Consider the following 16,566-nt stretch of genomic DNA (forward strand, 5'->3'; position numbering starts at 1 on the left):
AATGTGATGCCTTCTCATCATTCTCCTGTTGTAGGTGGATCAGCTCTTTAGAAGAAGCAATGTGCAGATGCCTAAATATCCAACTTTTTTGAAAGCAGGTGAATAATCTGTTTGAGGTTTGATTCTACTAATAAGAGCCCAAATGAGTATTTTATATTCAGTGCAGAATGAGTGGGGCTCTGAAAACCTATTCTTCCTTTGGTAGTCCTTAAAGATTTGATCCAAATGGAAGAAAAAAGGGAGATGTCCCTGACCAGTTGAACAGTGGAAGTCATTGCCTTCATGGTTTGATGAGTTCATGGTTGGATTGGATGATCTTAGGTGGTCTCTTCCAATCTTAATGATGATTCTATGATTCTATTTCCTCCCTATCCTTTGACCAGCTAATCTGTTTCACTCATTTGCAGTTTTAATGAACATCATCTCCAGGTGGCTCCTGTGCAGCCCTGTGTCATGGTGAGAGGTCTATGAATTGCAACACCCTTTCCCTCTGCCCAGGTATGGTCACGTATGCACATGTTTGAAATCCTGCTCTTCCCTACCCACTGCTGCAAGCTCTCTCTGAATGAAAGGGGATTGGAAATTGGAAGCAGCTGTGATAGGATCGTAAAAGAAATAAGATGGAAGTACGGCCAACAGAGAGAAAATTTGGGATGGCTCAAAGCTTAGCCCTCTCCATACCCCTCCCCATGCTCACGCTGAGCACAGAGGTTTTATATTAAGGTTTCTTGCACTTCAAATAGCCCCCCTGGTAGCTGGGCATGGAGGAGCTTCTCAGCTTGATTGGGTTTAATTCAGCATAACAGCATCACGGGGTTTGGAGATGAGTGCTTCGAGCCTGGAAATCTGCTCCTGCCATGGCTGCTTCTCTCCAGGCATCAGCAGCAGGGCAATTTGAAAGAAAAATCATCTGAAATTGAAACCTGTTTAAAAAAAGCCCACAACTTAGTCTGTCTCAAACTGACAGCATAGGGCAAATAATCCACATGTGAAGCAGCTGCATGAGGTGTCATCGGGTATTTGAAGGGTCTTCAAGAGGTGAGCAAACCTTTGTTCACCCAAGGATGCAATGCTGAAGTCCCATAGGTACCAACTTCCCACCCAAAAGTGATCTGGAAACAGAGCCCCTGAATATGGTCAGTGTCAATGCCTGCATATATGGATGAAAAGAGGAAGGCTGGGAGGAAGCTCTCCTGCTCTCAAAATCAGAGCACTTTCCTTTGCAGCCCCCAGCACATCCCAAACCTCTCCCAGATACAATCATGAATGGCTTGGAAAAGATGAGATGAAGAAGAGGTCTCAGTCTTCAGTATTTCCACAGCCAGAAGACATTCAACAACCCATGTTTCATCATAGGATCAAAGAACGGTGAAGAGATACCTCAAAATACCAACAAACATCTGATCTCTGTTGTGAAAAAAAATTGCTCTCCATCACAAACTGAGCAAAGGATAATTAAGAAAGAAGTCCCAAAGACATTTATCTGGTAGCTGATTCCAAAAGTGAGGCTTTTCCTAAAGATTAGGAATGTGTTAAATTGAATGCATCGGATATGTGAAATGAAAAAGCTTCACAGTGGGAACCTGTTAAACTTCCACCAGAAAAGGAGAAAAGAACCAACGTGATGCATCACAGGACGAGAAAAACGAGAACAAATTGTTGGCAAAGAAAAAGTCCCTGAATTGGAGTTTTCTGTAGAAAAACAAGCAGCTGTCACTGCTGTCACTGTGGTCTTTCCAACCTTAACAACTGATCCTATGATTCGATGCTTGGGGACAGCTGGGCAGTCCCAGCATGGCTCAATGATGAGCATCCCTTGGCAGAGCCCCGCTTCCCCCTGATTTATCCCTTTACAATTTCCCTGTGTGTTTTCACTGTTGTTTAATCTCACAGTGCCTCACTGCTTAACAGTTCCCATGGGGGAACAATTTACCCACAGGCTTCCAAGCAGCTGATGGAAACAATATGAAGATAGGTATTTAATGCAGCACGTTCGCTAATGTACACCATGGGGGAAAAGCTTATTTAATACCAAACAATTTTACAGATGCAGCAGTTAGAGGGGGCCAGGCTGATTCGCTTGCCTTTGCTGTGACACACTGCTAGGAAACACTGGTGCTGCACCAAAACCTGTCTGAGCCCCATTCTTCCAAATACAATTTATTCCCCAATAAACCGAAGTTTGCATCTGCAAAGCAAATTGCAAGCTACCTGCTCTGCAGGGATATCTCCAGTCCTAAGGCAAGTGCTTGCTGTATGTAATCCTAGGTGCATGCTCAAAGCCATGCAATTAAATATTAAATTATCAAAAATTAAATATTAAAGCAGCAGTGTATAGTCTGATTTTTGGGTGGTTCTGTGTAGAGCCAGGAGTTGGACTTGGTGATCGGTTGATGGTTGAACTAAGATGGTCTCAGTGGTCTTTCCAACCTTAATGAGTCTACGATCTTTATGGGTACATTCCAACTTGGAATATTCAATGATTCTATGATTCTATGTCAACACCTTTGGTATTGTGTATTATTTTGGAAACCACATTTGGGCACGGCCAGGAGAGTAGCTAGGCTGAGAAACCACCTCTTGGACCACCTTGCACCCATCAGACCAAGCACAGTTCATCCAATATTCAATTACATCCAATCCCATGGTAGCCTTTCAGTGAATAGCTCTCCAAGGTGGCTGCCTATGGGGACAGGAGGATTCTGTAGGTTTCACCACCAGGGACACTTCCCTTTGCTTGTCCCTTGTCCCTGGGGACATGCTATAATGCCTTGCACCCACTAGCGTCATCCCATTCTCCTCCATGAACTCATGCCCCAAACACAGGCAAAAGGAACCCAATGGAAGGAGAGATGGGGGAACAGTAGTCTTTACCCTAGAGCAACGAGTTAAAACAGGACAACTCATTTTAACAGCTAATACAGGAAGAGAACAAACTCTAAAAAAAAGTATTGTCATCGGAAAACCCTGAGGAGCACCTGCAAGTGGCCTCATTTCTCCTTCCCCCCTTCTCCATTTCCCTTTTGGTGTTCCCCTGGCCAGGAACTTCACCCAACATTTGTAGGGCTGAAGAAGGTCAGAGAGCTCGGGGCAATGTGGCAGTCAGACATCTATGGGTGGCTTCACTCTAAGCAGATTACTCATAGCATCCCAACACACAACCCAAGAATGAGTGAGGATGCTGAAAACTGAAATTTTAACTTTGCTGTGAACTCCCTTCTGAATATAATTGAGTATAACTTAATGATAATAACTGAATGATGCAACCACCTGCTCCTACAGGAGCTGTCCCCATCCCCCAAGGGCAAGGGACCTATTTACAGTCTATGTCCCTAAAACAAGGATTTGGGAACTCAAAACTGAAGCTTTCTCACTTATTCTGGAGGTCCAACATGGTTCAAGACCAGGTTGGATGGAGCTCTGGGCAAGCTGACCCAGTGCCTGATTTAGAATCACAGAACCATAGAATACTCCAAGTTGTAAGGGACTTATAAAGATCACTGAGTCCAACTCAGTGGTTGGCAACCCTGCCCACGGCAGAGAGATTGGAACTATATGATCTTCTGAGGTCCCTTGCAACCCAATCCATTCAGTGATTTTATGATTCTGATGAAGGTAGATTGAGTCAGGTCCACAGAACAAGACTGGCACCATTTGTATGAAAAATGTACACAGTTGGAGTCAGAACCCAAGGGATTGTCAAAGCCCAATCATGTTGACCTGAGCATCCTGCAAAAAATTCTAGAAAACACTCAAGATGTGACACTGCCAATGACATGCCATCAACTGTGAATAATTTATGGCATTTTTTATGATGGTCTGATAAAAAACAGCACAGGGAGAAAAACACAGTAGGAAGAAGAACCCAACGCAATGTGCTGCCAAACCCAAGCAGACCTCAACTCATAATTCCCAAATGTCCTCTCCTTGGAGTTTATCCTCAGAGAATGCTCTACTGAGTGCTCAGGCTGTAGGCAGATAGCTCTCAACACTTCTTGGACAACAGCAAGGCAGAACAAGAGGAGATTTACTCCCGGCCTAAATTATTCAAAAGAAAAGGGACTGCGCATCTTTAACAAGGCATCGTTTTATGAAGCAAGGTTAACATTTTTACTTGATTCAGTAGAATATTAGAAACTCTCCGGGGTCCATTTGAGGACTTTCTACTTTGAGCAAAAGAACGGACTCAGCACTTTTTATATTATTTAGAGAATAAAATTAACCCTTAATGGCCCAAGCTGCTATTTCTCCTCCCCAGTTAAATATGGCCCGCTCAGCAATTTCTCCCCATATATAATTACAGGCTGCTATCCATCATCTGTAGGAGAATGCTTTTCTGACACTCCAAAAGTGACGCAGTAAGCACTTTTACTAATAGAATAAATATTCTAAATATCTCTTTTATATTTTCATTTAAATTGGAATACTTTAAAATAATTGTAGGGACGCTGCCCGTGCGGCTAGTGCTGCAGGACAGCTATGTTTTTCTTTAGAAGAGATGTTTATCCTGCACGCAGACCCCTCCACACACCGACGCAAAGAAGTAATTAGCCAAAGACTAATTTATTAGGATTTCCCTTCATTCTTGCTGATGTCCTGAGTTTCTTACAGTCCTTATCTTTGGCTTTTCTTCCCCCTGTTTGCTTTTTTTTTTGCCCTGTAGCCACTTCTTCCATCTGGAAGGGATGGGTTTGCCTTGATGAAGGCACTTGGTTGTGTTTTGGTGAAGGGACAACTCAAGAAACACATAGATGTGGCACTGAGGGATATGGTTTAGTGGGAAATATTGGTGGTAGGTAGACAGAGGACTCATGATTCCATAACTGGTTATGGAGGGGATGGGCTGACAGTTGGACTTGATGATCTCAGAGGCCTTTTCCTACCTTAATGATTCTGTGATTCTATATGGAGGCTTTATATGACATTCTCCAAGCACCTACAGCTTTTCCCCTGTTCATCCACCCAAACATGCCATGGCTTCACCGTCCTTCCCTTTGAGCAAAGCTCCATTTTGGGCATCTCCTGAGAGCCAGCCTTCAAGCATCATTGCTTTCCCTTGGCTTTTCAACTCTCATCTGCTCCCAGAGATGTTGCTGAGATCTTCCAGTGTCTCCATCAAGAACAGCTCCTGGGATGGAGAGGAGAGCCAGGATCCAAGCATCCCTCCCAGATCCCAACAATTTCAGTGAACAGCAGTTCAAAACACATGGGATTCAGAAAGCTGTAGGAGCAGCCACTCTGCAAAACAGTGCTTAGGCAGCCACTTCTTCATGCATAACTATTAAATGCAATAAAATAATATTGCTCTATAGGCCCGCTGGGGCGTTTTTGGGATGGTGCCCTGCGATCTGGCAGACTTTACGTAAACAAAATTATTGTTTCATTAGTGGCTCAGGTTTTTTTTTTCTTCTTCTTCTTTTTTTTTTTTTTCAGTTGAAGAGCTGAATTAAAGCAGCGTTTGCAAAATTCCAAGTGTCTGAAGTGTTTTGGATGTGGTACCGGATGGCTCCAGCTTAGGAAGTTACTTGCTGAAGTTTGTGTCTTGTCCCACTGACTCATGGAAGTGGCTAAACCAACTCAAGATATTACTTTCATGTTTTCTTCCACATAAAGCAAATGCATCTTAGAGGTTAAAAACATATGTCCCAGAGGGAAGAGAATGGCTGTTATCCTCCGGCTTTATCAGTGCTGTGTTCATATGGTGCAGGAAGGTTCAGGTTTGAAATCAAGAAAAACTTTTTCTCCAAAAGAATGGTCAGCCATTGAAACAGACTGCCTAGGGAAGTGGTGGATTCACCATCCCTGAAAGTGTTCAATAAATGTGGAGATGTGGCACTGAGGGACATGGTTTAGTGGGCAATACTGGTGGCAGGTGGATGTTTGGACTAGATGGACTGAAAGGTCTTTTCCAACTTTAATGATTCTATGACCTCCATAAATCTCAGAGTCTGCTTCTGTTCACTTATTCAGTCTGTTGGCAAATTTCCTGTCTACCTCTTCCCAATTATGACCATGCATTGCACAGCCTGAGGACTCTGATGTGATCACTGAGAGTTTGAGATGGCAATGGGAGGAGTACCGTAAAGGTGGCCCTTATGTTGTTCAAGGGAGCCAAAAGAAATTAAAATGTTTTATCAACAGTCACACTAAGAGGCCAAACAAGGTATTAAATGAATAGAAAATAGCAAAATTGAATCAGGAAGGCATTATGTACCTAGGAGGTACTCTTCCCCAACCCAATAACAGGAGCCATCCTCTACAGGAACCATGGAAATGTGGTACTAAGGGACATGGTTTAGTGGGCACGGAGGGGATGGGCTGGAGTTGGTCCTGATGATCTTAATGATGTTTTCTAGCCTTAATAATTCTATAATCCTAATGCCCAGGGATGCTCAGCATTGCCACAAAAGCAAAAGGTAGTGGGAGACCCCTACGGCACTTAGGAAGGAAGTGTCTCTCTGACGTGAGACACTGGATAGACCCCAAATTTCATTTCTTTAATGCAAGAGCCCCAAAATTCCATTGGAAACCAGCAAGTGTCAGCCAGCTCCAGCTCCCTCTCTGGGAAGGCTAAGCAATCCCACGCCCTCTGTGTTACATATGGTGCCATAAATTCAGGGTCACCTTACAAATCAACCATGGGTGTACACCAAATTCCTGCAGCACTACACCACATTGACCTAAAGCAGAAAGATATGGGGGTGGGAGTCAGACCTCAGGCAATCCCCTTCCAGGAACACATCTGGAGGCTCAAATGATGTTGGCTACAACAAGAAGGGTGCTGCAGCCGCTGCTAAAACTGAGCCCCAGGAGCTCATGCTCACTTTTAACCCACCACGAAGTCAGCATGACTGCAAATAACCATAAAGTTCTGCAAAAGACAGAGCTCAGAGTACTCTCATTTTGCTTTTCATCTATTTAACTGAGCAGTGCCTGGGGCTGGTGCTATCTGCACAGGGATGCACAAGACCAGCACATGATCGCAAGCTGCAACCTCTTTCATTTGTTTCCTTTTTCTTTTTTTTTTTTTCCATGCCTGTAAGGAAACAAAGCCACTTTGCCCATAAACCTTTGGAAACGCATCCAGGTGTTCAGCAGCTTCCAGCTCTACAGCTCCCTTTGGTGCTATAGCTCGCATGAAAAACAGCTGGTGGCTCACCAGCACAGTGCCCTCTGCCTATTTTAGCAAAAAAACCAAATCCATCACTGCAGGCAGAGAGAGAATGGTTGCCTTTCTTTTTCTTTCTTTTTTTTTTTTTACCTTTTCTCCCATAGGGCAATAACCTTTGAGAAAATCCTGGCACACTTCTGCCTTCCTGGACACATAGACGTGGCTGTAGGGGCAGTTGCTGTTATTGCAGATCCCCTTCAAGAAGTAGGAGCACACTGGCATCTGAAAGAGGAAAGGATGAGAAGCAGAGGATGAGAAACCCCCATACTCATGGCTATTAGGAACCGTTCCAATGCCCAGAACTGAAATAAAACAGTGACACACGTAAAATAAATCTGTGGCTTTTGCCAAACACTGATGCCAGGGGTATTTTTAGTTCTGTTGGGTTCTCACAGCGCTGCTGAATGACATGACATGGTCCTGCTGTCATAGCATCCTACAGGATGATTGCTGGAAAGCACAAAACTGCCCTTACAAAACTCAGCATAGCAAAGGGATGGGGTTGTCAGTGGCATGGAGTGGATTTGTTTTTCCTGCAAAGCTCCCAAATAACCTTGGAGGAAAGGGCAGCAAACACCATCTCAACAGATGATGCAGCAGCAGAAGCAGAAGGCTGGCCCCATTCGAAACACTGTTTCCCATCAAGGTTTTCCTCTCTCTTATGTGGGTTTTCCAGCAGCATGAGGGTAATCCCAAAACTTAACAAGGGGGAAAAGTGCTTGGGGGGGCTGTATCACATGCAGGCACTCCTAGAGCTACAGGAGGACTGGAGCTGGAGGAAGAATGCTTCAGGAGAGGAGGAGGAGGAGCAGAGCTGTCCCAGTATACTCCCCAGCTTCAGCATCACTATGACAAACAGCGAAAAGCAAGAGAGCGTTCACACACCACCTCAAACTGCAAACTTCACCTTCTTCCAGCTGTTATAATTAAAAACAAATTACCAATCTGCAGCAATATGTCACCATCCTTAACTCAAAGTAACTTCCCAACCCTAGAAGCAGCTTTGCAATGTGATCGGTTTGTAACCTAAATGCTGTTCCATCCCCCAAAATGCTGTCCCATCCCCACAATGCTGTCCCGTCCCCTAAATGCAAAATTTACTTACTGCTCAGTGCACTATTGATCCCTCTGCTCATCCCAGTGCTGCTGCTTCAAGCGTCCCCAAACCAATACTTACCCTTCTGCAATAAGCGTGCGCAGAAAAGTCCCTTTCCCTGAAGGGCACGTTTAGGGTTTTAACTAAATTGGCTCATTTGAGGCAAAGAGAAAGGGAGAAACAGAGGGAGGGGGGAGCAGAGGGGAAAGAAAACAAAGGGTGCTTTAAGAGAGAAGAGTTTATTTTTAATTGTTTTTTAACTGCAGACATTAACATAAAGGACAGGGCTCTAGGGCTATCTTTTTTGTTGGTGGTGGTGTGACCGTAAATGATTCCCTTAATGTAGTTTTTGATATAGAGCCCAAATTAGCTCTAATAAAAAGGGATAATAAAGCCAGCTCTTATACAAAAATAAACTCCTCCTAGCTGTCAAGCCTGAGCCATTATCAAGAGGAAGCAGCACTCTCATTTCAATTAACCTTGTTTGCACCCCACTACGTCCACACAAATAACAATAACATTAATTCAAGGCACTGGTGCGGTGCGTCCATATTAGACAGCTTTGACTATGTACACGCTTTGGAGCCAGCAGCTAATGAACCCGAAACTCAACGTGAATTTCCAAATTGCTCACAACAGAGTTTTGAAGCTCTATTAGGGAGAAAAATGCTGATTCTTTTCAAGTTCCTCAAGGGGAAAAGCTGTTGTAGCAGCAGCGGGCGGCTGCCGGAGTCCTAGCCTCTTGCTAACCTTCAGTCACAAACCCATTCATTCAGATTTATGGGTTCCTCTAAATCACAGCGACATGCTGGAGGCTCTGCCCCGTTGCACAGAAGAGGAATCGGCTCTGCCCAGCGTCCCCTATAGGGTGAAAACCGCATTAGATCCACTTTCCCCTATCCCCCAGGTGGGCTCCCTGTAATTTTTCCACTGCTTGGAAAGGCAGATTTGTTTTTGAAGCTAACTCTTAGGCATAGTGACCATATGAATGAGTGCTTTGCCCTGGGGTATCCAGCAGAGAGCATCCTTGGAGCAGGACAGCAGCTGGAGAAAGGATTTGGCTGTTTGGGATGTGGAAAAGGTCTCTGCTGGTTCACAGCTGAATCCACAGCCTCTGTGTATAAAACACAGGGATTTCCCCCATTTTATAATTCTTTGACTTTTCAATGGGGAAACTGATGCATAAGATGCTCCAGGTTGAGTGCAGCTTTTGCCCTCAAACCAACAGCTTTAGCCCCAGTAAAGTCCTGCTCCTTTTCCTGGACCATTCTGCTGACTTCCCACCAAAGTGGGTACGTGATGACAATCCCAGATGCCACCCTGAATGTCTGGGTGACCCCAAAACTCCAATATGACATTGAGGACAAACTAATGGTGCCATCAGCAGAACCTTGGACAGTGCTCTCAATCAACATCTCTTTGCCATTAAGCACCATAGTCACTATTAACTGCAAATAACAGATAAGAAATATTAAAATATGTAATAGATATTAAAATAGATGATAGATAACAAATAATAAAATAGATAATAAGGGAAAACCCCAACTCAAATAGCTGAAAGTAAGCCACTCATTCATCCTGAACCCAACAATTCGCCCAACAAAACCTGCACACGGGGAAAACACTGCCTTCCTCTGCTGAACAACTTCACCTGTCTTCCTCCCCAGTTGATAAATGAGGGAATCACCACCTCTGCCTGTAATCACTCGGGTTAACAGGGAGTTACAGGAGCTCAATAGTGGAGTCGCCTCTTGCTTTGGGCAGCTGGCTCCCCGTGGCCATAAATCACTGTGAGCAGGCTCCAGCTCCTCAGAGAAGCTTGTTTCTCTTCCAGACGGTGCTGACGACAAGCACAGGGCAAGTGGAGACCTCTGAACTGCTCCAGGGTACCTAATCCTGCAAAAAATAATCCTCCTCCCTTACAGAGCATGATCTGCACGGCTACAAACACCTCCTCCAACCAGATTCGTTTTAGGGTTGAATTGGAGGGCTGTCACCTGCTTGCTTCCTATGCTGATGTAACCACTCAGCCTGGGATTAGATGATGCTTCAGTACCCTGTGCAACTCATATGAATATTTCTAAGTCCCAACTTTCATGCATGTTTTTGCCCTGGGATCAAAATCTGCTGATACACCCAGAATCACTTAATGCACTGGTACAAATAAAAGCTGAGCACTCCATGGGGTCTGGGCCACTATGGGACTAATACTAGCTTTCAATACCTGCTGAAATATCCAAGACCACTTAAATCATTGGTATCAATGAAAGCTGAGCATCCCATGAAGTCTGGTTCAGTTTGGGATCAACTCCAGAATCCAATGTGTGCTGAAATACCCAGGACCCATAAACTCATTGGTATAGATGGAAGGTGAGTATCCTATGAGGTCTGGATCAGCATGGAATCAACATCAGGTTCCAAAACTTGCTGAAATATGCAGGACCACTTAACTCACTGGTATGAATGGAAGATGATCATCCCATGCAGTATCAGTCCTCCAGCTCAGAGGTACTGGTAACGGGTCAAGCGCTGCCAGCAGTGCTTGTACATTAATTATTTCAATGTAAAGAAATTAGCAGCACCTTTTAATGTCATCCTATCCCAACGTCAACTCCAAATTTCTGTCAATTATAGTGATTCTGGATATGTCAACAGCCATACAAACAGCAAGACCCTTTGCAAACATTTCTTCTTTCTCATTTCTTTATTTTTGAAGCCTGTCTTCACATTATAAGGAAAAAAACAACTTCAAACAGTCCTTCTTCCTTCTATCAGTCCTCATCCCTATTGCTCTTTGTCATGCCATGAGTCATGGAGTACAGCTGTCCCCAGTCTATCTTCTCTATTTTATATACTCATGATTAAGTGACTCTGAAGAAAGAGACATGTAAAAAACATATGGTGCTTTGTGTCTCGCTCAGAGCGACTCTGCTCACCACCAGCATAACTTATGAGCTCCTTGGTGACAACGAACGTGCTGTATGCAGAGAGGGGAGGAAAAAGAGATGAGAAAACTATGAGGGAGGAAAAGGAGACAAGAAAATTGTACGTCCAAAGGCAGTGATGCACCCTCCTTTTCCAATGATGCTTAAATGGAAGAGAGTGAAGAAGGTGCCACAAGGGCAAATTCACAAATATTCCAAGCAAGATGAATGCAATGATGAAATCAAAAGCCATTCTGCCCAACAGTTTCACTGCCTAGCTTTTACAGAGAGGTGAACGTATGCCCAAAGGCTCCTGGATGCTGTGACATTGTCCCTGTCTACCCCTAGCGTGAGGTGATTTGGAATAAGGGTGATCCTGCACAGGTAATTAAGGATTAGATGCTGTAAACACTGCTCCCATGCACTTACTCTGTGATCACTGGAGTTTAAGTGCTCCTTAACCCAACACATGTCACTGATATTTCCAGTAGCCCCAGGTGCTCTGGTTTCCAATCCACTGCTTAACACACTAATCTACTGATTCACCACACTGGTTTAAGCAGCACACTCTGCTCCCATTATAAGCCCTGACCCTATAACGAGCCTGAGCAGCTTGGCAAGCAAAGTACAAATGAACTCTATTTGAAGAACTCTATAACACAGGCTTCCCTACAGCCATCATAAACACCTCTGTAGGTCAGCTTGTTAATAAAGTTACAGCAAACTTGTTAGGAAGGCATACAGACCTTGTCCTTGGAAACTTTGTGGGAGAATGGACACTTCCCATCTGTCTTCTTGCACGTGCCACGGAGAAACCTGGCAAGAGACCAGAGGGAGAAGGATGGGTGTGAGAATAGGTAAAAAAAAAAAAAAGCCATTTTTCAACACTGAGTCTCTTGTCTGACACATAAAACTGCTGTAAAGTTCAACATTAAAGCCTTAAGTCACAGAATCATCAAATCACAGAATGGCTTGTGTTGGAAAGGTCCTTCATAGAACCATAAAATGGTTTGGGTTGGAAAGATTCTTATAGATCACAGAATCATAGAATGACCTGGGTTGGAATGGATCTTACAGATTATAGAGTCACATAATTGTTGGGCTGGAAGGGAACTCAAAGATCACAGAGGCATAAAATGGTTGGGTTGGAAGGGATCTTATAGCCTATCCAGTCCCAACCCCTGCCATGGGCTGGGTGCCACTCGGGTTGTCCCAAACCCATTCAACCTAGCCTTGAGTATCTCCAGGGATTGGGAAACAGATACTCAGGGCAGCCAATGCCAGGGTATAACCATTTTCTAAGAATTTCTTCCTAATATCTAATCTAGATGTCCCTTTAGTTTAAAACCATTCTCCGTTGTCCTATCACTATCAGATTGATATGAACAAGATATAAATGGGAACATATACATGTAAAAAACGTTTGATTGATGGCAGCTGGATTTGCAGATCTTCACAACTACAGCATAGCTTCTCAATAAAGGACAACCTAAAACAAACACAGACTGAGAAAAATAAAAGATCATGAGAAAAAAATACAGAATAGGATTGTATTATGAGAAACTGAGTACAAGCAAGTGAAATCAGCTTAAAAAAAATGAAGGAAAAAATCACCTTTCTCTCCTATATGGTCTCCCATCAAGCGTTGTGCAACCCACAAATGATTTCTCGTGCAGCAGCAATTTTAAGAAGAAATTACTCAGAGTTCATCAGCAGAGTTGGCTTTTCCACGCTTTTTAAACGACTAATAATATAGTTTAATCAACTGTTGGGCAGGTATAATGAACTGGCAACATTAATCAGTTCTCCCATAATAAATTACTAGGCCTTTTAGCTGTGTGGCATCACATGCTGAGGGATTCAAACTTGTTGCATGGAATGGATGGAATGATCTTCTTGCAGGCTTGAGGGTTGAATATTTTAGTTTCAAATTCTACCTTGCCAACTGTGATGCCATTTTCAAATTGACAGTGGTAACTGATGCTAAGAATTATTCTTCTAATTATGTTTAACAAATGTCAACTGGATCTTATTACAAATTCTTAAGATAAAAAACAGTATAAGTTAATTCAATCTTTTATCTTTTTAGGTGTCATAAATATTGTAAGAAACAGAAGTGTATTAGTGGTGGTATCCACTTCCAAGACATGAAGTAAGTATTAAAACAGTTCCCATAGGTCACACAAACAACTAAAGCATGTATTCTGCTTATGTGATGCTTAATTATCATGAGTAAGTATGAAATGTCATGTAAATTCTGAAAAAGAAATTACCAGAAGAGATTAAATAGATCAGGATTCTCTTGTCTAGCAAGTCTGGATACAAAAGGAAGATTACATAGAGTTATAAATGATGCCTAGAAGGTGATTAGAGAACTATTAACCTTTCCTTCTCACGACCTATGGTATCTAACCTAGCAGGGAACAGCCAGTTGAGGAAGCATTTTTCATGCAGCAGTTCTCATGTTTTTCTATCTCTTTAATTGGGAGTTTCCCTGCAGAATGTCACACACACAACTACCAGAACCAACCGATGGCCCAACGATGGGTCACAGCATCTGGTTACTGCATCCATCCATACCTGGTGCAGACAGCCACCTTCTCTGGATCATGGATGTAGGGGCAGTTCTCCCCACGATTGCACTTGCCGAAGCGGTTGTAGTACATGCAGTATTCCTTCTTCTTCTCTTTCTTCTGCTTGGCTTGACGGATGATGGCCAAACTCCGCTGAACAGCACGGCTAAACAGAGCAAGATGGACGTTTCCAACTTCAGTACAACGATATCACACAGTGACACACACAGAAAATGGTTCAACAGTACCCAAAATCACAGAAAAGACCAAGTTGCACTTTGAAGAGAGAATTAAATATTCAGAAAATCTGCACTGGGCCGTAGGCTTTTAGGTCTTTCTAGGGTTTGTTTTTTTTTTTTTTTTTTTTTTCCAACTTTAGCATGAATCTTTAAAAATCGAGAAGATTATGCTGATTTTCCAGCAAATGTTTGCATTTGGGATAAAGCAGTCCCATGCTTTGAGCAATCTGATCCAGTGAAAGATGGTAGAAGTGTTGGAGTAGATGATCTTTAAGGGTCTTTTCCAGCCTATACTGGAAATCACTTCTGCAGAACACCTGGGAACTCTGGGGAAAAAGAAGGCAACCAGTAGTTAGCCAGGCATCCTGGAAAGCCAGTCCCAGTTTGTCCACCTCCATGGTAAAGAAATGTTACCTCATGTAACCTCACCTAGAGCAGCTTTGTGCCATTCCCATGTGTCCTACAGTTGCAGAGAAGAGATCAACACCTCCCTCTCCACTTTCTCATAAAAGCTGTAGGGAGCAACAAGGTCACCTCTCAGCTTCCTTTCCAAAATAGACAAAGCGTTCTCAGCCTCTCCTCATAGGAGAGGTCATGCCAGCCACATGCTGGGCTGTGAACACAGCCAGGAGGATGAGGGAGGGGATTTACCCCTTCTATCAGAATGATTATGGTGCCTGCAATGCCTCAGTAGCACAGAAGGTCTGACCTGGGATTCTCAGTCCAACACAGTGAGTCCAGTAAAAGGCCACCAAGTTGGGCCCGGACCATAGGACATCTAAGCAGAGGGCAGGAGCTGATTTGCTCACTCAGGAGAAAACAAGTAGGGGTTTTGTCCTCTGGGACTATTTAATGGCACGGTACAGAGAACACGAACCAGACCTCTGGAATATGGCACAAGAGACCTTTTGGTGCAAGAGCCTGTAAAGAGGCTTTCACAGGTTTCTCCATGACCAGGATCATCTTCAATGACACTGTGAGCATGCAAAGAGCTTCCCTGAAGCTTACAGGAACACAGTGAGGCAGAAAAAGTCCTCTCCTATGCTGGCTGCAAGGTAACACCAAATACCAGAAAAAATTAAGTACCTGGTATCACTAGAAGTTACTTAAGGATATCAGAAGTTGTTTAGCACATGTTTTCCATGAGCTTACAGTTGAAGAAGTGATTACCCATCAACTATAGGACTGTATGGAACCAGGAGGAAGTGAAGAAGCACTTCTTTGCTGAAATTATGATATGGAAAAAGGGCTCTCCTACAGTCAACATCCTTTGTGAGATATTTGGCCAGCACATTACGCACACTTATTTGCAGGATGGACCCTACCACCAATTAACTGATGGCAGATTTTAAATTAGGTGGTATTAAAGATGGGTTATAATAAAATATAGCTAAAATCTGGCACCAAGTCTGCCTACAGACATCTGGAACCAAGACACTTTGGGAATAAATTTTAGTCTACTACAATTAAGAGGAGCTTGTCTGCAAATGCTCATACTTAAGGACGCGATGATACGTGGCACATCTGTAGCATAGAAGGAAGGCAATAAGAAAGGCAGCAGGGTGTTAAGCAGTGGTAATGTGCTGTCGTTTTCCCACTCGTGGTGCTTCCCAGTTGCCACATGCTTGGTTCCCAGTTTGCAGGACCAGCAGCACTGGTTGGGTACTCAGCAGAGGAGGAAAACCTGCAAGTTTGCTGGGTTGTACTGGGATGTAATTTATTGAGTCATGGGGGAAAAAAAATACAAACTGCTGCTCTACAGATGGAAGTGACACTGCTGCTTTCGAGAACAATAGAGTTGTTGTAAAAAGGGACTTTCAGAGGGGGCTAGGGAAGGATTTGAATTCTTAAATGTGTTGATATCCATTACTGACCTTTCAAACCCTCTCAAGAGAAACTTTCAGAGCAGCAGCCAGCGTCTTCCTGCTAAGTTTACAACTGAGAATGGGGGTGAACAGAGCTTCACTAAACTAAGAGCCAATGAAACAGCCCCATCACATGCTTCATACACCGTCCTGAGCACAAATCACACTGTGGGTACAGACCTTGCAATGTATCGGCTCGTGGCTGATCGGTTCAGGCAGCCAAATGGAGAGAAGCCAGGACTGCTGGGCATGCAGCTCAATCGTGCTGTTGGAAAACAGGAAGAAACAAAGACACATTCATGACCATTTGCTCAGAATCACAAAATTTTGCAGGGATTCATGTGGTCTTTGGCATAATATTGCTTGGATGAGTATGCTCTTTGCAAGTTTTGCAATGAGGATAAGCCCTACAAAAAAAGGTCTCTGATTGCTGCAGGGATCCTTTCCTCGGTGCTGGGAAACTGCTCCTGGGAAGTTCACACGTATGCATTGGCTGAGCAGCTGAGGTTGCAGCAGCCCAGGGAAATCCAGTGGCTGACTTCAGTCCGTGCATGCAATTAAATTATCCTTGAGTGCCGTAGGAAAGACTGAATTGAAAATAAAAGGCATTTCCAGGTGGTTGCAGCGTGCTTCAGTCACTCACCTGCCATCCTGGGTGTGCTGGGGAGTGAGTGAGTGGAATTTGATAGTGCAGCAGC

At 43.7% G+C, this 16,566-nt stretch overlaps 1 protein-coding gene across 1 annotated transcript in view; it reads right to left on the reverse strand.

Annotated features, from left to right (window-relative positions):
* Positions 1 to 16,566, reverse strand: part of ZC3H3 (zinc finger CCCH-type containing 3) — a 157,829-nt gene that overhangs the window by 23,807 nt on the left and 117,456 nt on the right. The window contains exons 6-9 of the mRNA XM_031591299.2: positions 16,049 to 16,133; positions 13,772 to 13,930; positions 11,938 to 12,007; positions 7,262 to 7,393 (exon numbers count right to left, since the gene is read on the reverse strand). Of these exons, the coding sequence (XP_031447159.2) occupies positions 7,262 to 7,393; positions 11,938 to 12,007; positions 13,772 to 13,930; positions 16,049 to 16,133 (446 nt within the window). The remainder of the gene's footprint in view (positions 1 to 7,261; positions 7,394 to 11,937; positions 12,008 to 13,771; positions 13,931 to 16,048; positions 16,134 to 16,566) is intronic.

Source organism: Phasianus colchicus, chromosome 3 (assembly GCF_987193195.1).
Source record: "Phasianus colchicus chromosome 3, bPhaCol1.hap1.1, whole genome shotgun sequence".
Taxonomy (NCBI): domain Eukaryota; kingdom Metazoa; phylum Chordata; class Aves; order Galliformes; family Phasianidae; genus Phasianus; species Phasianus colchicus.